The sequence below is a fragment of the Rhinatrema bivittatum genome, chromosome 12 (assembly GCF_901001135.1).
Source record: "Rhinatrema bivittatum chromosome 12, aRhiBiv1.1, whole genome shotgun sequence".
In the NCBI taxonomy this organism is placed as follows: Eukaryota; Metazoa; Chordata; class Amphibia; order Gymnophiona; family Rhinatrematidae; genus Rhinatrema; species Rhinatrema bivittatum.
In genome coordinates this window covers 48,807,768-48,832,989 of record NC_042626.1, presented here as the reverse complement: position 1 = coordinate 48,832,989, position 25,222 = coordinate 48,807,768, and the positions used below count along the sequence as shown (strand labels likewise).

Genomic DNA, 25,222 nt, shown 5'->3' with positions numbered 1-25,222 from the left:
ATGGGACCGGCTGCAGGCTTTTGAGGCTATTCCCAGAGACCAAAGCCATCTCTTCAACCCTAAACCAGATCTTCTGGTAGGAGGCCAAGTATCCTCCTTCTACAAACATTGGTTACAAATAACAACAGACGACTGGGTACTTGCAATAATATCTCGAGGTTACCAACTCAATTTTCTCTCAACTCCAGGAGATTCTCCTCCGAGACCTCTTCCTCTCAGCGACAATCACATAATTCAATTACAAGTAGAATTATCCACCCTTCTGAGAGCCAGAGCTGTAGAGCCGGTGCCCCGGACTCAGCAGGGCAGAGGATTCTATTCCCGCTATTTCTTCATTCCAAAGAAAACCAGAGGCCTACGTCCCATCCTAGACCTCAGAAATCTCAACAAATTTCTGAAGAAAGAAAAGTTCAGGATGGTCTCTCTAGGCACCATGCTTCCACTTCTTCAAACAGGAGATTGGCTTTGTTCTCTGGATCTTCAAGACGCTTACGCTCACATTCCAATATTCCCTCCTCATCGCAAGTATCTGCGTTTCATGGTGGATCAACAACATTTCCAGTACAGAGTACTACCATTCGGACTGGCCTCTGCTTCCAGAGTATTCACCAAATGTCTGGCAGTAATAGCAGCACACTTGCACAAGGAAAGTGTCCATGTCTTTCCCTATTTAGACGACTGGCTCATCAGAAGTCAATCTCAACAAGGAGCTCTGGCTTCTCTCAGTCGAACAATTACTCTACTTCACTCCATGGGCTTTCTCATCAATTATCAAAAGTCCCACCTCATTCCATCTCGCCTGCTTCAATTCATAGGAGCAGAATTGAACACCATACTTTCCAAAGCTTTTCTACCCAGGGATTAGGCAGACACACTTTCCCTACTGGCAAACTCGCTTCACTCAAAGAAACAAGCAACAGCTCATCACTTTCTAACCTTACTAGGCCACATGGCCTCCACAGTTCATGTCACTCCTATGGCAAGGCTAGCCATGAGGGTAACCCAATGGTCTTTAAGATCACAATGGATCCAAGCCATTCAGTCACTGTCCTCTCCAATTCAAGTCACCCACCAGTTAAGATCTTCTCTACTTTGGTGGGCAAACAAGGACAACTTGCGCAAGGGCCTACCTACCCTTCCAACAACCAGTCCCACAGATAACTTTAACTACAGATGCATCCACCTTGGGTTGGGGAGCTCACATAGACAATCTCCAAACCCAGGGTACTTGGACAAAACTCAAAGCAACATTTCAAATCAGTTTCCTGGAACTTCGAGCTATACATTATGCGCTGCATGCGTTCAAGTACTGCCTCTCACACAAGACTGTTCTGATCAAAACGGACAACACAGTAGCCATGTGGTACATCAACAAACAGGGAGGTATGGGCTCGTATCTCCTCTGTCAAGAAGCCGCACAGATTTGGGATTGGGCCCTGACACACTCAATGTTTCTGCGGGCCACTTATCTGGTAGGCATTCACAGCGTAGTGGCAGATCGACTCAGTCATCAGTTCCAACCACATGAATGGTCCCTGGATCTCTTAGTAGCGACCAGGATATTTCAACGTTGGGGACAACCAACAATAGACCTCTTTGCGTCACACCTGAATCACAAAGTGGACAAATTCTGCGCTCTGGACAGACAGAATCACCAACTAGCCAAGGACGCTTTTGCTCGCTCTTGGAACTCAGGCCTTCTGTACGCGTATCCTCCGATACCGCTCATAACCAAAACTCTAGTGAAGCTACAACAGGACAAGGGGTCCATGATTCTCATAGCCCCGTATTGGCCTCGACAGGTATGGTTTCCACACTTCTAGACCTCTCGATCAGAGAACCAATTCGCCTGGGTATAGCTCCCACTCTCATAACTCAGGATCAGGGTTGGTTGCGCCATCCCAACCTTCAATCCCTATCCCTGACAGCATGGATGTTGAAAGCTTGATTTTACAACCACTCAATCTTTCAACTAATGTGTCTCAAGTGCTTATAGCTTCACGTAAACCTTCGACACGGAAAAATTATTCTTCAAAATGGAAAAGGTTTACTTTGTGGTGCACGCAAAAGAACATTGACCCTTTCTCCTGCCCCACAACTTCTTTACTAGACTACTTATATCATCTTTCAGATTCTGGTCTCCAGACATCATCTGTAAGAGTACATTTAAGTGCAATCTCAGCTTACCATAACAAGATGGGAGATGCACCAATATCTGTACATCCTCTTGTCAGTAGATTTATGAGAGGTTTAATTCACCTTAAACCACCAATTCGGCCACCAGCCACAGAATGGGACCTGAATTTGGTCTTAACAAGACTCATGCGTTCTCCTTTTGAACCCATGAATTCCTGTAATCTTAAATTTCTCACATGGAAAACTATCTTCCTTATAGCCATTACATCGGCTAGAAGGGTTAGTGAGTTACAAGCACTTGTCACGTACTCACCGTATACAAAATTCCTACATGACAGAGTGGTTCTCCGTACAATCCAAAATTCCTCCCCAAGGTAGTTACGGAATTCCACTTGAACCAGTCCATAGTTTTACCCAAATTCTTTCCAAGGCCTCATTCTCACCAAGGAGAACGGGCTTTACATACCTTGGACTGTAAGAGTGCGCTAGCATTTTACTTAGACCGCACTGCAGTCCACAGGAAATCCACTCAACTCTTTGTATCTTATGATCCAAACAAACTGGGGAAAGCAGTGGGTAAACATACTCTATCCATTACCTGCTATTGAGTTCAGTTAGAGAATAGCCACTGCCATTAGCAATGGTTACATGGAATAGACTTAGTTTTTGGGTACTTGCCAGGTTCTTATGGCCTGGATTGGCCACTGTTGGAAACAGGATGCTGGGCTTGATGGACCCTTGGTCTGACCCAGTATGGCATTTTCTTATGTTCTTATCCAATTGGCTAGCAGATTGCATACAGTTTTGCTATGACAAAGCAGGCCTTCCTCTCCAAGGGCGAGTAAAGGCTCATTCAGTGAGAGCAATGTCAACCTCAGTGGCACACTATCGTTCAGTGCCAATTCTTGACATATGTAAAGCAGCAACATGGAGTTCTCTTCACACCTTTGCAGCTCATTACTGTTTGGACAAACAAGGATGACAAGATTCAGCCTACGGACAATCTGTCTTAAAGAACTTGTTTCCAGTTTAATCCCAACTCCTTCTACATCCAATCTGCTGTGATCTTTGGCTGCCTCATTTTCAACAACAATACTTCACTGTTTATTCACTACAAAATGACTCAGCCTCTAGCTTGCTAAACACCCATATGTGAGGACTAGCATCCTGCTTGTCCTGGGATAAAGCAAAATTGCTTACCTTGTAATAGGTGTTATCCCAGAACAGCAGGATGTAGTCCTCACGAAACCCACCCGCCACCCCGCGGAGTTGGGTCCGATACGTTTTATTATTATATGTTTTGCTAAAGCTTATTGCTACATATGAGATTGAAGAGAGACCCCTGTGGCAGAGAATATCATGGCATGCTGGGCATGCTCAGTGGTCTCACTGGGCCAGTCAAACGTTTCTAGAAACTTTGACAGAAAGTTTTCCGCAATAGGGCTCCATCAATGATGTCACCCATATGTGAGGACTACATCCTGCTGTCCTGGGATAACACCTATTACAAGGTAAGCAATTTTGCTTTCAGTAGATTACAGATAGAACAATTAATCGTATAGATGGAAGGGAGAGAGAAGTGAGCATTATTTTGATTGTATAATACTTTGGATAAAAGGGGTACATGAGTGTAGTTTTTCTTATTTCAAATGGATTACAAATCAGGCTACTATGTTACTCTTAGGATGGCAAACTGTCCTAAAACCTAGATAGTCAATCATAGGTTCCAGGTTTGATAAGAGGATTCATTATCTGTAGTAGAATAAAACTGCCTTCGGTTATAGAAACATAAATTATGACAGCAAACAAAGACCACAAAGCCTATCTAGTCTGCCTATTTCTCCTTCCTTTTGTACACCACAGATTCTGCTTTTCCAGCTGTATCTTCACTTCCCTGCACCTTAGGATCTTGATACCTATCCCTGGCTGTCTTACATTCTAATACTATTTTTGCCACCATTCTTCCACTGGGAGGCTGTTTCATATCTCCCCCACTCTTTATGTGAAGAAGTATTTCTTTATTTTGTGCCCGAGTCCTTTGTTGAACAGGAGGAGAGAATTATGATTTCCAGATCGATGTTCCCTGTGATTATTTGTCTGTACATCTTGTATAAATCCATTAGTATCTAATTGCTGGAAATGCATTTCATTTCACTTTGCTGGACTGTGTGGAATTAACTAGTACTGGAATGTTTAACTAGGACTCCTGTACTGCTGGGTATGTATATTTACTTACTGTTTCTGTGAGGCAGATGTAATAAAACCCATGCTAAAATCAGAGTTAGATTTTAGCGCATGTTTTATTTTATACATATGTTAAAACATTCAGTCCTTAAGGGATGTAGGAAGCCAATGACATGCAAATGGTCCAGGAGTGAAAAAGAGCATGCTAAAATGAAATAAAAGCAATTTTTTACTCATGGTCCATATGCATGACAATCTGCGCTAAAAATAAATACGTAAACCCAGTGGAGCTCTCTCTTGAGTGGACCGATATCAAATGGGTCAGATCAGGCCAGGAAGTCCTTCCTCCCTCCGCAGCATGCCCAACCCCTCACCTTAAAAAGATGTTGGCCCAGTAGGTTAGGCAGGGTAGGGTCTGACCAGTTGAGACTCATCCGTATCAGGTCTCACATATCCTCCTTCACCCAACCCCCCTCCTTCTCAACTTAAAAATTGGGCCCTGCAGAACTCCCATCCGGATCCCAGCTGGAGAAGAGCTTATTTTTTCCGGCAGGGCTGACAGCCGATTGGTCCCTCCACTGTCAGATGTCAGTGAAAAGACCAATCCCCTTTCAGAATTCTGAAAGGACAGGCTTCTGAAAGGGGATTGGTTCTTTCACTGGCAGCTGATAGTGGAGGGGACCAATCAGCAGACAGTGAAGAAATGAATAAATTAATATTATTTGTTCTGGCTTTCTCTTTATCCTCTTTTGCATCGCCTGGGCTCATAGCCCATCTTTGCCAGGAAGGTTTCTCTTTGCAAGATAAGTAAAATTCACTCACGAGCTGATGTAATAAGCCACACTGACCCTACCATGGGTTTTAACTCCTGCTTTAGGGAGGGTTTTTCAGCATTAACCAGCCCTGGTTTGTGATAGGGGTTTTAGGACTGAAAAAGCCCACACTATAAAACCTGCACCAAGGTTAGCACATCTCATGCAAATTGCAGGGTAATAAGTCTTATTAGGTATTACCCTGCAATGCAAGGAGGTATGTTAGTGGGGAGGCTGCCTAGTGTCCCTCCTTTTATTGTGGGAAATTTAGTGTCTGGTGAGAGGCAGGCGTTAAGCTTGCTGCAGTAGAGTGGAGGGCACCAAACCCCGCTTGAATGGACTGGGATGGATTGAGTGGGTCAGCACAACAAGTCTGTCCTGCCTCCCCACCATGCCCATCCCCTCTCCCCCCCTTAAAAAGAAGCGTGCCAGCAGATCAAGCAGGGTGGTCAGGTAAATAGGTACTGGGTCTGAGTTGGATTGCATAAACATAGAAACATACAAAAACATAGAAATGATGGCAGAAAAGGGCCAAATGATCCACCCAGTCTTCCCAGCAAGTGTATGCCAGTATCTGCTGCTCTGTGCAGGTTACCCTCATACTTAGTTTCCCAGACTGTAAAAGTCAGGGCCCTCGGATGCTGTTCAACTCCCAATTTTCCCTAATCCCTGCCATGGAAGCAGAGAGCAATGATGGAACTGTATCAAAAGTATCAGGCTTAATGATTAAGGATAGTAAAAGCTGCATCAGCAAGTTACCCCCATGTTTATTTGTTCCCCAAACCATAAAAGTCAGGGCCCTTGTTGGTTGCTGTCTGAATCCAATTCCCCTTTTCCCACTGAAGCAGAGAGCAATGATGGAGTTGCATTAAGCCTTGAAGCTATTATTTAATAAGGGTAGCAACTGCCACACCAGCAAGTTACCCCCAGTTATCCCCATGCACTCTTATCTTTAATTCCACCCTCTAGCCTTTAGGGATCCACAGTGTTTATCCCATGCCCCTTTGAATTCCTTTACTGTTTTCATCTTCCCCTCCTCCTCCGAAAGGGCATTCCAGGCATTCACCACCCTCTCTGTGAAGAAATATTTCCTGACGTTGGTTCTGAGTCATCCTCCCAGGAATTTTATTTCATGACCTCTAGTTCTATTGATTTCTTTCCAACGGAAAAGGTTTGATGATGGTGCATCATTAAATCCTTTCAGGTATCTGAAGGTCTGTATCTTATCCTTCTTCCCTGTACGTACCAGGATCAGTCCAGGACACCTGGGTTGTGACTCCGCACCAGTAGATGGAGACAGACTAAAACTTGTGGGCGGAGCCATATATGCCCCTGTGTCAGTCACAGCCCCTCAGTCTTACTCTGTCTCCAGTAGATGGTGCAGGTGCGGTCACAGCTCCTTCCTGCCCTGGTTTTGGTACTCTGTCAGGGTCGGTTCCTTTTTTCTTGGTTGTTAGGCCAGTTTTCGGCCAGGGTGCTTTAATCTTGAATTTTGAATTTGTTTTCTGTTTACCAAATTGTCACTGTCGTTCCGTCCGCCCTGCCTCCCAGGGGGGTTGTGAGGTCCTGAGGGGACTACCCCCCCTGGTTGAGGCCGCTGCTAGGGTCGAGGACCCGGCTTTCTTAGTAGCAGCGTCAGGGGTGACACCGGGGAGCCCGGTTCACTCCCCCTGTTGGATTAGGGCTCCAGGACTGTGGACAGCGACAGGTTTGTTTGTTGTAAAAAAAAAAAAAAAAAAAAAAAAGACGTGTTTGTTTTTGTGCCGGCTCTCTCTCTCTCTCTCGTCTTGCGACGCCGCTCTCCGGTGGGGGGGCGCCGCTGGCGGCGGGGGGGGGGGGGGGCCGGCCGTTCGCTGAATTTTATTGGGGGTGTCTCTTCCCTACTGCGGTCCTTGGGCCCCGTTTCGCGCTGTTTTTTCGCCGGCTTGACTTGCGGCTCGATTGCCGGGCCGGCGGTTCGGCACGCGCGCTGCTTCTCGGGCGGTGAGGGATCGTCCGTGGCGCCTTGGGGGGGGGCTCATTCGTGACCCGAGCGGGGGAGCGCGAAAGAAAGGCCCCAAGAGCTCTTCCCGCTCCGTGCGGCAGTGGCGGCCATTTTGGCCACAGCAGGCGCCTGAGAAGCAGGGGGCCCCCTTCGGCGGCCGCGAAATGGCGCGGGACACGGCGGGCGCCTGAGCGGCGGGTGGCCCCCCTTCGGCGGTCGGCTCGGCGGCTCATTCGCCCGGTGCTGTGGAAACTGAGGCGGCTAGACCAGCATTTGTTGCTGCTGCAGTTGGCAGCGGTCCCGATCGCGGCAGCGGTCCCAATCGCGGCTCGGGCGGCCATTTTACCGCCACGGTCTACAGCGGTCCCGATCGCGGCGGGAGCGTCCCGATCGCGGCAGGGGCAGTTGTTTTTTTTTTTTTGCAGCCCCGGTCGGCAGCGGTCCCGATAGCGGCGGGAACCTTCGGGGGGGGGGGTGGGGCAGAAATTCGTCGCCTCCACTTCTCCTCAACGGTTCCCTCTGCGTCCCTCAGTTCCCGTGGGTCCCTCAGGAAAGGGGGCAGGAGTCGTTGGGCCATGCGCTGGGTTTTTAGGGCCCGTATGCCACGCAAACGTTCAGCGGTTTAACGGCTGGGGGTCTCGTAGCGCCGTTTTTTTCTAGGCTTCAGGAACGGCAAACGGTAGGCCCCGGCCGGAGGGCCGCGAGTTAAAAGGTTTTGAGGACCATTCCACCTCTGGACGATTGGGAGTCCTCGGTCTCGTCCTCGGCTCAGGAGGGCTTGGAGAACTCGTCCCCGCCCCCGAGGGGGGCAGAGAGTGACAGGCACCCATCGCCCAGAGCCAGGCATTAGCACCGGACATCCGAAGTGGCAGTTACCAGTTCCCAGGGTTATCCAGCTGTTCTCCTTCCCGTCATTCTGGAAGAGTTAGGGATCTCGCGCCTCCGGGGGAGGCTGGAGGAGGCTCCGTGGATTCAGGGTGGGTCGGTTCTGCGTGGCCCTCTACCACCTTCCCGGTCCCTCTCTTGGCTATAGACCTGCGGCATTGGGACAAGGACATCCTGGTCTTGGGGCTGAAGGTTCTCCACGGCAATGGACAAGTTTTACCCTCTGCCTGAGGAGGCCTTGGAGGTGTTGCGGGTCCCTAATGTGGACTCTTCCACGTCAGCAGTCCCGAAGTGCACTCCCATCCCAATGCCGAATACCGCGGACGTATGGGATCTCTAGGATTGTACTTTGGAGTTGCAATTGAAGAAGGCCTTTGGGGCTTCCGCCCGGGGCTTGAGCCGCAGTCTGGAGTGATTTGCACTTCGGGCTGGATTGGGATGAGCCCATCAGCTTCTGGCCACTGAGGGAGCCCTGGCATTCGCAGGAGCCAAAGCTTCGCAACGAAATGTGGTCGGTCCATATCTCGCCGAGCCCTGGCGATCACAGGAGCCAAAGCTTCGCAACGAAATGTGGTCGGTCCATCTCTCGCCGCAGCCTCAACACGCCGTTCCTAACGTCGGGGCACGGTGATGTCATTTTTCGAGGGATGGGCCGGCATAACGTCAGACCAGTAGGTCCTCAACGTGAGAAGACACGGCTACTCGTTCGATTGTGCTCGTGCTCCAGCGGACAAGTTCCTTATCTCGCCCTGCAAGGCCCCGAGAAGAAGGCTGCTGAGCTCGACACCATCCGACGCTTTGAAGACTTGGGAGCTATCCCGGTCAGCCAACACGGCAAGGGCCGTTACTCCATCTACTTCATCGTCCCGAAGAAGGACGGCACGTCCAGACCGATGCTGGATCTCAAAGGGGTAAATCGATGCCTTCGCATTCCTCACTTCAAAATGGAGACGATTCGTTCAGTCATCGCCGCGGTAAGGCCTGGTGACTTCCTGGCCTCCCTGGATCTCACGGAGGCATATCTTCATAGGCATTCATCCGTCATTCCAACGCTTCCTCAGGTTCTGCGTACTAGGGCGGCAGTACCAGTTCCGAGTGCTCCCGTTCGGGCTCGCGACGGCCCCACGTACATTCACGAAGGTGATGGTAGTGGCGGTGGCGCAGCTGCGCCGAGAAGGTCTCCTGGTGCATCCTTACCTGGATGATTGGTTGATTCGGGCGAAGTCCGAGGCTCAGGGTCGGATGGCGGTAGCCAGGGTCCTCCACCTTCTGCAGTCCCTAGGATGGGTGATCGACTACTGCAAGAGTCATCTGACACCCACGCAGACCTTAGGAATATCTGGGAGCTCTTTGACACAAAGCAGGGCAAGGTGTTCCTGTCGCACGAACAAGTGTGCAAGCTGCAAGCTCAAGTACGACGATTATTGTCTCTCCGCCGACCGCGGGTCTGCGTTTGCTTATGGTCCTAGGGTCTACGGCTTTAACGCTGGCGCTGATTTCCTGGGCATTCGCTCATCTGCGACCATTACAGTCCTCCTTACTATCCCGCTGGAAGCCGGTCTCGGAGGAACTCAATCTACCGCTTCCGCTCACGGGACACGCGAGGTCCAGCCTGCTCTGGTGGCTGGATCCCAAGCATCTGTCGTCTGGGGTCTCTCCTCGGGTGCCCAACTGCACAGTGGTGGCCACAGATGCCAGCCTCTCCGGTTGGGGAGCGGTCTGCCTGGGGAGCTCAGTCCAAGGCCTATGGTCCGTGTCGCAAGCCCAGTGGTCTATCAATCGCCTAGAGACCAGAGCGGTCCGTCTGGCCCGGCCTGCAAGCCTTCCTGCTGTTGCTGCGGGGGAAGGCAGTTCGAGTGTTGTCGGACAATGCGACCACTGTGGCATACATCAACCGCCAGGGCGGGACAAGGAGCCCCCAGGTGGCGGAGGAAGCTCAGCGCTTGATGGCCTGGTCGGAGCTACATCTCAGCAACATAGCAGCGTCTCACATTGCGGGAGTCGACTACGTGCAGGCGGATTTCTCAGCCGTCATCGCCTGGTTCCCGGAGAGTGGGAGTTGGGTGACGAAGCATTTCTGCTCGTTTGCAAAACGTGGGGGGTGCCCCACATGGATCTCTTGGCCACGTGACATAACGCGAAGGCCCCGCGATTTTACAGTCGACGTCGAGAGCGGGGGGCAGAAGGCGTCGATGCGTTGGTGCTTCCCTGGCCGACGGATGTCTACGTGTTTCCCCCGTGGCCGATGATCAGCAAGATCCTGCGGCGCATAGAGTTGCATCCGGCCAATGTGATCTTGGTGGCACCGGAGTGGCCGCGCCGGCCGTGGTTCGCAGACCTCGTACAACTGGCAGTAGCGGCACCCCTTTGGCTCCAGGGAATGGCGGCCCTGCTCCATCAGGGCCCCGTCTGTTTGGAGGATGCGGATCATTTCTGTCTCGCAGCATGGCTTTTGAGAGGAATCGACTGAAGAGCAGAGGTTATTCAGATGCGGTGGTGGCCACGCTACTGCGTTCCAGGAAGCAGTCGCCGTCTCTGGCTTATGTCCGTGTCTGGGTGGTCTTTGAGACCTGGTGCGTGCAGCGTGGGGTGGACCCCACTTCGGCTTCCGTCTCTGACATTCTGGCGTTCCTCCAGACAGGTCTGGCCAAAGGTCTGGCATGCAGTTCCCTACGGGTCCAAGTGGCGGCGCTTGGGTGTTTGCGAGGTAAGGTCCGTGGTACGTCTCTGGCGCTTCACCCGGATATTTCTCATTTCCTTCGGGGTGCTCAGCACCTTCGCCCCCCGTTACGTCTTCCTTGTCCGGCTTGGAACCTCAATTGGGTTCTCTCCGCTCTATGCACGGCGCCGTTTGAGCCCTTGACACGCGCAACTCTTACGGATCTCACTTTAAAAACGGCATTCTTGGTGGCGATTGCCTCGGCACGGCGTGTTTCCGAGTTACAGGCCCTGTCCTGTAACGAACCTTTCTTGCGTATCTCCGATTCGGGGGTTTCCTTACGGACGATTCCTTCCTTTCTACCGAAAGTGGTCTCGTCGTTTCACGTGAATCAATCAGTGGAGTTGCCCGCTTTTGCGTGCGGAGAGTCCTCTGTTCCAGAAGCGAGGGAGTTACGGAAGCTTGACGTGCGGGGATCCCTTCTCCGATATCTGGATGTCACTCATCCGTTTCGGGTCACAGATCATCTGTTTGTCCTGGTCTCTGGACCAAAGAAAGGGTCTCTGGACCAAAGAAAGGAGCCGCAGCGTCACGCACAACGATCGCCAGTTGGCTCAAGGAGGCCATTGGTTCGGCGTACTTGGTGCGGGGAAAACCTCTTCCCGTGGGGCTGCGGGCTCCCTCGACTCGATCTCAGGCAGCGTCTTGGGCGGAAGCTTCTCAGGTGTCGCCTCGAGAGATTTGTAGGGCGGCCACCTGGAAGTCGTTGCATACCTTTATCCGGCATTACCGGTTGGATGTCCGGGCTACCGTTTCCGGGGGTTTTGGAGAGAGGGTACTCCGAGCGGGACTCTCTGCTTCCCACCCTCAGTAGGTTGCTCTGGTACATCCCAGGTGTCCTGGACTGATCCTGGTACGTACAGGGAAAGGAAAATTAGTTTCTTACCTGATAATTTTCGTTCCTGTAGTACCAAGGATCAGTCCAGGATCCCGCCCGCAGTGCTGCGCTGAAGTAATGGAGAGTCCGCTCTTTGTTCTGAATTCCTCGGTTCCGCTTGTTTAGCTCTCTCGGTTGGAGAGTCTGTTTCCAGGAGAGCTGTTTTTTTCCCGTTCTATTAGCGGTTTCTAGCTCGTCTTAGTGGCTCTGGTTGTGTTCTACTTTGACATTCCGTATGACTGAGGGGCTGTGACTGACACAGGGGCATATATGGCTCCGCCCACAAGTTTTAGTCTGTCTCCATCTACTGGTGCGGAGTCACAACCCAGGTGTCCTGGACTGATCCTTGGTACTACAGGAACGAAAATTATCAGGTAAGAAACTAATTTTCCTTTGGACCTCCTCTCTTCCAGGGTGTACATATTCATATCATTCAGCCTCTGTGAGGAAAAAATAGTTGAGGAAAAACCTGTCAAGAAATTGATAAAAAGTTGACAGAAAAACTACTACACTTAACTTAACATGCCTCGACCAGGGGTTTAAGCTTTGTGAATGTGGGAAAATTATGTCTGTGACAGACAGACATCGATTTTGCTATCTATGCCTCGGTCCTTGACAAGACCAAGCTAATTGAAGGGACTGCGGCTGCATGTCCCCACGGGTGCAGCGCCAAAGGGCTGCAAAAATCGCCCAATTGAGAGAGGCGGCATTGGGCTCATATGCCCCCTCTGAAGCTTCAGCCAGGTCGTCTCCGGGACCAAAGACGACCCCCAAGGCCCAAACCCATCGAAGGGCCACCTCTGCGGACCCTCCGGGTCCAAAAGGGAAGAAAAGATCAAAGATTCCACCGACGCATGGCGCGGAAGATACGCCAAAGACGCATTCTGCGTAGAAAGTGTCGGTGCATCATTTTGTCGACGCACCTCCAACGCACGGACGCGTCATGGAAACACCGACGCATCGATGCTCTGAAGCATCGAGTAAGCGTCGACGCACCGATGCATCGGACCAACATCGACACACCGGTGCACTCATGACACTGCATCGAAGCCAAAGCACTCCAGCGCACAAGGGTTCCAACCGACGCTGCCGATGCACCCGGTAATGAAACATAAAAAACACCCCACAGGTCACAAAATGCGAAGAAGTTCTTCACCACTCTTAATAGTAAACCTGGAAGAAAGTCTGTCTCCTCCACGGAGATCTGGTTCTTTTTCTTCTTCTTCTTCTTCAGAAGTTTTCTCCGGGCTATCTGTGACCTCTCATCACCACAGAAGTTCAGAACTGCAGGATCCACTTCGCCCCAAAACCACCTACCCACCCATGGACGTTGACCGCCCAAAAGGACCAGACACTGATATCCTCAAAGCGGCTATACTACCATCACATCATCAGACGAATCCGAAACCCTCCACTTGAACTTCGGCTTCTGACACTATCACGCAGAATACTAGCATCTTGTCAAAATTTTTAGAATCAGTTGAACAACATCAACCTGTTCCTACTGAACCGGAGGAGATACCCTCATCCCCTAAACTGGGACCAGCATCAAAAACGCAGCCTAGGGAACCTTCGCCTCTTCCATTGGATTCCCCAAGTTCATCCGCCTCTCTAGGATCATCAACGGGGTACCCGTCCGACCCGCAAGAGTTACCACCGGAGCCAGTTTCCCCACCAGAGGATCTCACATACTCACAATTCCTGGAAAAAGTGGGTTACCGGTTGGGCGTGGAAACCAAAAAGATACCGGACCTAGAACAGGAGATGTTTGGAGTCCTAAAAATCTTTAATACTCCGGCTGAACCTACGGCACTTCCTTCACACCCAGTTTTGGAATCACTGCTGGAAAAATCCTGGGACTCTCCATTTTCCATGACACCCACCTCGCGGAAAACAGACTTGAAGTACAGAATGTGGGACTCACCTTTCTACACTAACATATGCTTCAGTGGTTGTAGAATCAGCTAGATGTGCCCGGTTTAATCTTAGTCGGTTATAACTTAAACGGATAAGTGCAGATATTCAGGGCTTACCCGTGCCACTGAATATACCTTGTAACTTAGTCAAATAAGTTATATCTGGCTAAGTTACTTAAATGGCCAGCTTTGAATATTGACCCCGAAGAAAATAAGAGCAAATATAAGCACTGACAAGTTGAATACAAAACGTTGATAAGGCAGACAAAAAGAGATTTGAAAATGTGCTTGCTGTAGAAGGAGAAACTCATAATAAAAACTTTTTCAAATATAGCTGAATCAAGAAGCACGTGAGGGAGTCGGTTGAACCACTAGATGATCAAGGAGTAAAAGGGGCATTTAGGGAAGACAAGACCATAGCTGCAAGTCTAAATATCCTGAAAATCCAACCTGTTTGTGGTTCTCCAGGACCGAATTACCTACCTGCATAACAGGGAAAATTGACTAACTAAAGAGTAACAAATGATCTTGAAGACTTAAAATTTGTATCTATTATTAAAATCTTTTATTGTACCCTAAGATTGTGGCCAAAGTAAAAAATTGCTCTGGGGTGATCCAGGAAACTGTAGACCTGATGTCAGTGCTAGGGAAAATTGTAGAAGCTATTCTAAATAACACAGTTACTAAACATATAGATATTTTTTGAAGGGGTTAATAAACGTGAATAATGATAAGCTGGTGGGTACTGTACCTGGATATTTAGAAGGTGTTTGACAAAGTCCCTAATGAGAGACTTCTGAGAAAATGAAATAGTCATGGGAGAGGGGACAATGGCCTTTTGTGGATAGTGGCTAAAAGACAGAGAGTAAGACTAAATGGTAAGGGCCGGATTTTCAAAAGGTTTCACGTGCAACCAGGCTTACGAGCGCTGGGCCTATTTTCAAAAGGCCCGGCGACATGCGTAAAGCCCCGGGACACGTGTAAGTCCCGGGGCTTTACTGAAGGGGCGGGGAATGGGTGGGGCCAGAGGCCTGAAACACAGTGGCCATTGCCGCTATTTCGAGGGATCGCATGCTGGCAGTCGGCCGGCGCGCACAACTTGCGCCTGCCCGGAGGCATGTTATAATATCAGGGGTCGGTGTGCGCAAGGGGGTGCACACTAGTGCAAATTGTGCGTGCCGAGCCCTCGGGGAGTCCCGCTGGCTTTCCCCGTTCCCTCCCCCCCCATCTTCCCCTCCCTGTCCCGCCCCCTAGCCCTAAAGAAAGCCCCCAAACCTTTATTTTGGAAGTTACGCCTGCCGGCCACACACACAACTGCCACGCTGCATCCCCGGACCATCTTCCCCGCCCCCTGCCCGCCCATTCAGAAAAGCCCTGGGCCATACGCACATCCCAGGGCTTTATGCGCACCGCCAAGCCTTTCTAAAATAGGCCCAGGGCGCGTAACCCTTTGAAAATCTGCCCCTAATTAGCAGAGTTGAAGATGTGTCTTGCACATTAAATGATGTGTGTGATGCCCAATATGATGGTCATAAAAATTAAAAATTAATCTTCTGTGGTGTGATAGTTACATTTTTAGCATACTCATTGGACAACTACTGCCTATACATATTTTCATACAGTACAGAGACATTAGTGTTGGAATAATCTATATATCTTTTCCATAACAAAATGTTATTTGAGAATTCAAGACTGACTAAAAAATCTAATTCGGGAGTCTTGTACCATATTGGGCCACCAATGGTGTCTTCGCAACATCTCTAAGGTTCTAGCATGGCCCGGATGGCCTGCCAACTTGGAGAGCCTATTTCAGAACTCGCTTCCGTAACCTCCTAGGAACAACAGTTTTTCCAGTAGGAACTGTAGTGGTCACAGCAAGGGAAATATAGGCAGGATCAATAATGAAGCTAGGAACTTCAGGGACATCTTCTGGTTCAAATGATCTGGATAGCGCATCAGCACGAAGGTTCTTGGAACCAGGATGGAAACAAAGCAGAAGTTAAATCGTTCGAAGAAGAGTGCCCATTGGGCTTGACGAGGAGTTGAGCCTCTTTCAGAAGCTCAAGGTTCTTATAGTCCGTGAAGATGGTAAACTTGTGTTGCGCCCCTTCCAACCAGGGGCGCCACTCTTGGAGTGCCAACTTGACTGCGAGGAGTTCACGGTCACCAACGGTGTAACGCTGTTCTGTGAGGGAGAACTTGTGTGAATAGAAAGAGCAGGGAATCAGTTTGTCCTTGGGGGAAAACTGGCTCAAGATGGCTCCTGCGCCAATCGCTGAGGCGTTGACCTCCATGACGAAGGGACGTGTGGGGTCTGGGTGCCGCAAACAAGGGCCAGAGCAGAATGCTTCATTGATAGTCTGGAAGGCGGCAAGTGCCTTAGGTGTCCACACCCAGGTGTTGGCCCCTTTCCTAGTCATAGCAGTAAGTGGGGCAACTAGGGAAGAGTAATTAGCAGTGAAGCTCCGGTAATAATTGGTAAAACCAAGAAAACGCTGGAAGGCTTGGAGGCCTATTCGCTGGGGCCAGTCGCAGATTCCCTGGACTTTCTTGGGGTCCATGGAAAATCCTCGGTCAGAAATGATGTACCCTAGGAAGGGTAAGCGATTACACTCAAACAGGCATTTTTCCAGCATGGCGTACACGTGGTTCTCTCGTAGATGTTGTAATACGATTCTGACATGATCTCTATGAGATTCCAGGTCTTTAGAAAAGATCAAGATGTCGTCAAGGTATACGACCACAAAGGAGTACAGAAGATCTCGGAAGACTTCGTTCATAAGATGTTGAAAGACCGCTGGGGCATTACATAGCCCAAAGGGCATCACAGTGTTTTCATAGTGACCGTCCCTTATGTTAAATGCGGTTTTCCATATATCATCAGATCCAGCTTGGAAAAGATTCGTGCCCCTTCTAGGCGATTGAACAGTTCACTAATGAGGGGCAATGGGTATCGGTCCTTGTTCACTAATGAGGGGCAATGGGTATCGGTCCTTGTTCACTAATGAGGGGCATTGGTTATGGCGCTGAGCCCCCTCTAATCAATACAGCGGCGTAGGCTGCCATCCTTCTTGACAAAGAAGAACCCCGCACCAGCAGGGGAGTCAGACGAACGGATTAAACCTTTCTCTAGGTTCTCCTTAATATACTCCAACATAGCCTGAGTCTCAGGTTGAGACAATGGGTAAGTTCTGCCTTTGGGAGGCGTAGTGCCCGGCAGGAGTTTGATAGGACAGTTGAACCTGCATAACGGAGGCAAGGTATCCACTTTCTGCTTCGAGAAGACTTCATTGAAGTCTTCTCGACTTCTGCCTACTGCGGAGGCAGACCAGGTAAGGTAACAGACTTCAGGACAGGAACTACTGGAGATATGGAATGCAAACAAGTCTTCTGGCATTTGGAGCCCCACTGTACCAACTGCAGGGTTTGCCAGTCGAACTGGGGTTCGTGAGCCTGGAGCCAGGGCAGGCCCAGAATAATCGGGTGTGTTGATCGCTTCAGTACGTGGAAAGTAATCTCTTCTTCGTGGAGAGTACCCATGGTAAGACGGACGGCCACTGTCCAGTGAGTAATGAGTCCTGGAAGATGATCCCCCTGAATGGAGGCAATGCGAATACTCACCTCCAATGGCTGGAGAGGGATGTTCAAGAGCTTGACGATATTGTCCATAATGAAGCTGCCACTGGCTCCGGTATCAACAAGAGCGGTGGTAGCGAAGGTGTGGGCCTTGATGCCCAGGGAGACAGGAAGCAAAAGTTGAGGGCCTGTAACAGTTGTGCCCAAGCTCGGGATCCCCGCCGGGCTCAGTTTCCTGGTCGAACCGGGCAGAACTGCAGATGATGCCCAGAAGTGCCACAGTAAAGGCAAAGCCTCTCCTTCCACCGACGTAGCTGTTCTGTCGGAGACAAGCACCCACGATTCACCTCCATAGGTTCCACCACGGAGGAAGGTGGTGATGCAGAGTTCTTCGCAGGAGGATTGGAGGTACTTGTGGAACGTGCTATAGGAGAGTGTGGAGCCTTTACTTCTAGGCGTCTTTGCCGGAGACGATGATCAATCTTCCCGGCAAGGGAGATCAGGTCCTCTAGTGACATGGGAGTCTCACAGATGGAGAGCTCATCTTTGAGAGCACAGGAGAGTCCATCTAGGAAGATGGCTTGCATACAATCTTCTTGCCACCCAAGCTCTGTGGCCAGAGTCCTAAACTCCACCGAATACTCGGAGAGGGTCTTTGCCCCTTGACGGAGGTGGAGTAAGGCATGGCTAGCAACAGCCTGGCGGCCGGGTCTCCGAAGGTCTGCTTGAAGAAAGCGATGAATTCAGATAACTTGGAAAGGATGGGATCAGAACGTTCCCATAAGGGAGAGGCCCACGCAAGAGCCTTCCCTTCCAAACGAGACAGAATGAAGGTCACCTTAGTGATTTCCTTCAAAAACAATGAGGGTTGCAGTGCAAACTGCATAAAGCACTGATTAAGGAAGCCACGGCAGGAGCGTGGGTCCCCATTATATCGAGGAGGTGCAGGAAGTGCCAAAGATGCTTTGGGAAGCATGGTGGCCGAGAGGCCCATAGGATTGGCCAATGCTGTATCTTGTAATTGGGAATTAAGTTCTTCCAAACGTTTCCAACGCTTGATGATGCTATTTCACAGTAGTGGCCAAACCCGGTAGGGCCCTGGAGGCGGGAGACTCCGCCGAGTCCATGGCCTTGGCAACCTATTGCACTCGGGGGTGGACTCTTGTCCTGTGGTAGTGGAGATCCGCCTCCTGGTAGGGACCAGGGGGCAACTGCCCCCAGGGGGGCAGAGCACGGACAGAGACAGAGGTTAGGAAAACCTTCACCACTGGAAGTCCGAGGTTCCCCCAGGAGGAGCCCGTAGGGACCCGGTCGGCTTGGACTTAGGTGGGCCTCACAGGGTCTCCTGGGAAAGTGGAAGTCCGGTGTGCCCACGGACAGAAGGAGAACGCTGTCAGGTTCGAGACTGGAGGTCAGGTGGAACAAGGAGGACCAGAATAGCGAGGTGTTGACAAGGCTAGGAACAGAGCCAGAATCTAGAGACAGAGGTCAAAATCCAGGAGTCAGTCTGAAGAATGGTCAACAAAGCAGAGGTCAGGTACCGGAGGTCAGACAAAGTCACAGGCAGGCTGAAGTCAAGAGGCAGGCAGCAGGCAGGTGAGTCAAATAGCAGGTGGACGTCAGCAGGCAGGCGAGTCAAGGAACAGACTGGAGTCAGAAGGCAGACGGTAGGCAGGCAGTTCGAAGAACAGACTGGAGTCAGGAAACAGGCAGGCAGATGGGTCAAGTAGCAAGCCGAGGTCAGTACCAGAGAGTCAGTTTGGAGGTATTACCTGGGAGATGAACAAGAACAGAAAGGACGCTGGAACTAGGGAGCAGGAACAGAACTGGAACAAAAGGATCCTGGAACAAGACTTGGAACAAGACAGGAGCAAGTACAAGCGCGGAGGCAATCTAGCATAAGCCGACCCGATTGCCAAGGCAAGGAAGTGCAGGCAGGGACTTCCTTATAACAGAGAATCAATCAGGGCGCGCCGTGGAGCTAAGACCCGCTTTTGGCCCTACAAGAGGCTGGGTGGTTCGCGCGCGTAGGGGCGTGGCCAACAGTGCCAAAGACGCCGAGCTCCGGTGTGAGGCCTGGTGTGCAGTGGAAGGCCCGGCGACCGCCGCTGCGGGACTCCGGGGCCTGGAAGTGCTAGCAGCTTCCGCTAGGGAGGCCGACCCAGGACCTGCCGAGGAACCAGGAAGGTGCGCGGGATGGGTGCGGATGGGGCGCGTAACACTATTCATCATCATGGATAATGTGTTGACATTCTAAGTTCAGTGTGGTGGTTGTAAAATAAAAAAATCAGAACATTAGGAATTATTAGAAAGTAAATGGAGAATAAAAACAAAGAATATCACAATACATTATGTACTGCTCCAGGGTGCGACTACACTTAGAGTACTACATTCATTTCTGGTCATTGCAACTCAAAAAAGATATAGTGGAACAAGAAAATGTATAGAGAAGGTGACCAAAATCCAAAATGATAAAGGAGATGGAATAGCTTCCTTATGCAGAAAGAATAAAGAGGTTAGAGCTCTTCAGCTTGAAGAAGAGACAGCTGAGAGGAGATATGATAAAGGTCTATAAAATCATTAGTGGGGTGGAATGGGTAAGTGCAAACTGGTTTATTCTTTCTAAAAATGAAAAAACTCTAGGAGACACTCTATAAAGTTACTAAGTAGTACTTTTAAAACAAATGGGAGAAAATACTTTTTTCACTAAGGGGTATATTTTAAAAGGAGCACGGGTGTGTCCATGTATGCGCAGTTTCCAGCGAGTGCACTTGGACGCACCGATTTTATAACATGTGCGCGCCAGCACGCGCTTGTTATAAAATCCGATGGCTGCACGCACATATGTGCTGGATTTAAAATTTGTGTGGGCGACCTGCAACGCGCAGGGAGGGGGAAATGTTCAAATTACACGCAGTGACGTGATCGGCCTTTTTTCCAGTTCTCTAATCCCCTATCTAACCTTCCTCCCCTTTCCCCTCTCCATCCTGACCCCTAACCCCTACCTACCTACCCTGTTTTTTTTTTATCTGTAACTTACCTGCTCTGATGAGCAGAGGTAAGTTACACACGCAGGCTTACTGCTATCATAGTAGATATCCTTAGTGTCCTCCTTCCAGCTATCAAGTCAAATTTGATCATATTATGATCTTTATTGCCAAGTGGTCCTAACATTCTTACCTCTTTCAACAAAATCATACAGTATGTTCATTAAGAATTAGGTTTAAAATAGCTTGTCGGTTATTGTACCAAGTGCTCCATCAAGAAGTCATTTATTTAATCTAGAAACTTTACCTTTTTAGCATGTCCTGATGTGATATTCACCCAGTCAGTACTGGTGTAATTGAAATCACCCATTATTAATGTGTTGCTATTTTTATTAGCGCTCATAATTTGTGTTAGCATTTCATCGTCTGTCTGTTACTCTATCCAGGTGGACAGTAGTACATCGTCACTGTTATTCTATGGAATTTCTAACCATAAAGATTCTACAGTGCATTTTGTTTCCTGTAGTATTTTTATTATGTTTGATTCTATTCCCTCTTTAACATATTGTGCCACCACTCCACCAATTTAATCCATCCTTTCATTGCAATATAATTTGTACTCTGGTATCACAGTGTCCCATTGGTTATCCTCCTCCTACTAGGTCTCTAAGATGCCAATTATATTTACCTCTTCATTTAGTGCTTTGCAGTCTAACTCTCCCATCTTAGGGGTAGATTTTAAAAGTTCGTATGGCCTATATGTGCGCACGCTACCTGGCGTTCGCACATATACACCTGATTTTATAACATGCACGCCCCTAGCCCTACTCTAACCCCCCCCCCACGATCTTTATTTTACCTTTTGCACCTGCTGGCCAATTGCTGGCACACGATCTCTGACACAGCGGCAAATGGCCACTGTGCCAGGAGTCGCTGACCCCACCCCGCCCCTTTTTTCAAGCCCTGGGACTTACACGCGTCCCGGGGCTTTACACGCGCCACCGGGCCTTGCGCGTAACCCCCCTATACACGTAAATCCTCCTGGATTTACACGCCTAGGTCTTTGAAAATCTGCCCCTTAATTTTTAGACTTCTAGCATTTATATACAGACATTTCAAAGCATGTATTTTGTTTGAATTAACAATCTGCTTATCAGTTGACAGGGATAATTTGAAATCTTTCTGCTTTATCCACTCTTTACTTAAAGGCACAAGGGCTGTTTTAGTATTTACTGCAACCTCTCTACCGGGATTTATTTATTTATTTATTTATTTATTTAACAATTTTTATATACCGACATTCGTTTGGAAGACATCACATCGGTTTCCATAGAACAAAAATAGCCAACAGGGCTTTACAAGGAACTGAGTAAAGTAACTAGAGAGGGGGGGGGGGGGGAGAGGGGGAGGGGGTAAGGGGGTGTAAAAAGGAATATATTGGGAGAGCTGGGAAGGAGGGGTAGAGGGATAAGGGGGACCTAATTTTTCTGTTCTGTTAGCATCCTTCAAAAATGCCTCATTTTAAACCATGCACTTCTGAGCAACTGTCTGCTTTTCCCCATCATCTAGTTAAAAGTGGCTCCATTTCATTTTTAAAAGTTAATGCCAGCAGCCTTGATTATAATGATGTTGAAGGAAGATAAATTGTGCAGCTAAATTTTGAACAGACTGCAATGGAGAGTGCTGACTCAGTGGCAGATCTATGAAGAACAGGTTGCAGTAGTCTAAATGGGAGGTGATGAGGGAGCAGATAAGCCAAGGTTTTGGAAGTTTGTTCAGAAAGTTAGGGACAGATTTTGGTGATGATGTAGAGAAAGGAGTGACACATTTTAGTGGTATTTTGGATGTGCATCATACTATTTTTGCACTACAGTTTCAGATTGTTAACCAGAAGCTGGACTATAGTGCCGTGCAGTCCAAATGTGGCTCCAAGGATAATGTCAGACATGTTCCAGGAGGAAGTGGTGTAAGTATAAACACGTCTCATTTGTCAGAATGTAATTCTTAGCACAGCTAGCACTAAAGAGAACAGATACAGTAAAAACCCAGCAAGAAATCATCTTTAGTGTTTCAGCAATAGGTAGAAGGAGTAGTTAGAGCAATGAGCTGAAAACCTGTTTCAGATCACATTTTCCCTATTGACAGTCCTTATGATGTTGAGGAAGTCACTTTATCATCTTAGATATCCAGGTAGACTGTAAACTCTTTGGGAAGGTACTTATTGTGCCTAAATCATATTGCTATAAACTGCCTTGAGCATTATTTGGAAAGGCAGATTAGAATTCCAAGAATTATTTTATTAATTATTATATGTAGAATTGGAATTTTAAGAAACAGCTTGTGAAATCACTTTAAAGTGATTTAAAAGTATTTTTGAGGTTTCTCAAATCTGTCCTTTATTTACATTTATCATTGCCTTTCCATAAAATGCACAAGGTGGTTTGCAGGTTAAACACAGAATATAAAATACAGTCTCGGTAAAAGCCATCAAAGTAGAAAACATAAACCACTCTATTGTAAAAAGAACAAAATATAATAGGGCCCAATATTCAAAACCCGTTCAGTACTATTTAGCCGGATAAGTTGCATTTATGCAGCTAAATAGTGGCTGCTTAATATACATGTCTAGTCAGCGGCCGCCATTTAGCTGTAGAAGGCCCTTGTATGGTAAAAGATACACGCACAACAAGTAGGTATGTTCTGGGCGCATCGGGGGCCAAATGAGTTGGATGACTAACATATATGTCTAACTACTGATATTTGGAGTTAGCCACATAAGTATACGTCTAAGTTTAGATACCCCATAGAGCAGGGCTAAACTTAGCCAGGAAGACTTATCTGGCGAAGTGCACACATATACATGTATATTCAGCGGCATATTTGTATTCTAAAATTTATAGAGATTAAAGCAGTTATTAATTAAAAACTGATAAACAGCGAAGTAATAATCAACCTGCAGAATCTAAAATAATCCCACATTCTCCGGGGATAAGCAGGGTCACAGCCCTCACACATGGGTGACATCTTCGGATGGAGTCCAACATGGAAAACTTATATCAAAGTTTCTAGAACTTTGACTGAGCCTTATTGAGCATGCTTATACCTGCAATATATCACATGTCCATGCGGGGTCCCCTCAGTCTCTTCTTTTTCGTGGAGCATTGTCTCTCACGTTTGAGTGAGCTTCACTTTCACATGAGTTTTATGTGCTTTTCTCAAATACGGTTTCCTTGCGCGGTCGACATGCCCCCCCCCCCCGGTTCTCCGATTAGCATCCCTGTAGCAGGCTTGTGCTCAGCGTCTGCTGGCCATTGATGGCTACCGCCTTTAGTTTCGATCTCACGTCCCTTTTGTTTTGTGATGACATGTTCACTTCTGTTTTGGTTTTTTTAAAAATTGTTTTTATTTATTTTTCAGACAAAACAATCAATATAACAAAATGCCAGCAATAATTGCTAACCATTTCCTAAATCAACAAACAAATGGTTCTGTCCATTACCCACCTACCCCCACCCTTGACTCTTCCACCCACTCATATCAAAATTGAAGCACAAAGTGACCATGTTATTTCCGTTAGGCGAAACAAACAAAATAAATGTCTCTTGACAAGACATTAAACTACTTAGAAAGTCTTTATGCCAATAAACCTTCCAATCAGGCGTCTACAGTGCTTGATCCGTTCCTGTGTTGAAATGGATAGAGGACCAATAGCCAAACCAAATATCCATAAATTTCTGCCTGAACTTTTCTGACTTATTTTTTGCAATCATATATTCAAATTGAAATAATTTATGAAGTCATATTTTCCATTGGGATTTATTTGGCTCTTCAGATGTAATTCAAACTGCCAAAATGGTTTGAATAGCCCATATAAAAGCTTTCCTTAAAAACAATTTCTTGCAATCTGGTAAGACTTGCAAATTGTCATTAAATAAACCCAGCAGGCAAACACGTGGAATCACTGGGATTTTCTGTTCCATCATCCGACTGATGTCTGTCACAATATCAGTCCAGAAGTTAGCTATCTTCACACAAGTCCAAAATTAATGAAAGAAGGATCACTTCTGGTTTTAAGTGATTCCCCAGGTGTACTAGGACCATGGTTATTACGTATCCCCATGATAGATGTGTCTTCTGCCTTGGGATATCACACAATGTCCGGGATTGCAGCAAGTGTGCCAAGATGACCCCAAAGGTATGTAAGATCCAGCTTGACGAGATGGAATGCCGTTGGGCTGGAAAAGACCAATGCATCGGCTTTGGAGTCATCAGCATTGAGGGACCTCAGAGTTGAGCCACCGATATCAGAGGGGCCGCCAGTTCCATCGAGGCTGTCGACTGACAGGGACACCGGAGGTCGGCCGTCATTGAGCTCCTCCAGCTTGAGAATGTTGAGTTCATTGTCTTCGACCTTGGCACCAGGGAAGACCGATCCGAGTATCTAGGGAAGCTGAAGAAGCATCAGCATCGGTCCCTGTCGATGCACAATGCCGTGCATGGGGATCCACCAGTTTCTGCTGTGATGCCTCGTAGCGACTCCATGGCAAGGAGAGTCATTCCTCCATTGAATCCAGGGGTACATCACAGTCTTCACCAATCCTCCTCTCGGTTCCCAAGAGGATCTGGTTACATGTCCTGGGTCCCAGCGTGTCCTGGCACTGGCAATTTTCAAGGAACAATTGGAGAGGTGCATGCAGCTAGCTGTGGAGAGGGTGATATGTGGTCTTGGCGTCGGAACACCGAAAGCACTGACACTGACACCATTGCTCCTCAAGCTGCTGCTTGAATCCCTGCACACACTTATCGGCATGTTACGGACCCCGTGCTCAGTGTTGATTCCCAGTGTGGCATTGACGCCCTGCGGGGCATTGGTACTGCCACCAGTTGATCCTGTTATCGTACCTGGTTCGTTGGAGGAGAAAGCCCCTTGATATTAGAGGTCGTACAGGGGCCCGGGCCAAAACAGCCAGTCGAACCGGTGCCTACACTGCTTGCTGGGGACTGAGTGCCTAGGGCCCTGTCACCAGTCGATGACAGCAGAGATGAGGGCACCTATGATCCCAGGGGGATGACTACTCCGTAGCTTCTGATGATGCTTCGGATGGTCTCCCCTCAAAACCATCTTCAAATGATCGAAGGAAGTCTT

The 25,222-nt window shown here is 48.6% G+C and overlaps 1 protein-coding gene across 9 annotated transcripts in view; it reads left to right on the top strand.

Annotated features, from left to right (window-relative positions):
• The window catches only part of MAPT (microtubule associated protein tau), a 405,891-nt gene that overhangs the window by 228,977 nt on the left and 151,692 nt on the right, over positions 1–25,222 (top strand). For 7 of the 9 annotated variants that reach the window (XR_003852170.1, XM_029573063.1, XM_029573065.1 and 4 more), the window contains one exon: positions 21,950–22,042. The exons of the other annotated variants lie outside the window; for them this stretch is intronic. Coding sequence is in view for 6 of the 7 variants with exons in the window: in XM_029573063.1 (XP_029428923.1) it covers positions 21,950–22,042 (93 nt within the window). In the remaining variant the exon portion in view is untranslated. The remainder of the gene's footprint in view (positions 1–21,949; positions 22,043–25,222) is intronic. 9 annotated transcript variants of the gene reach the window in all.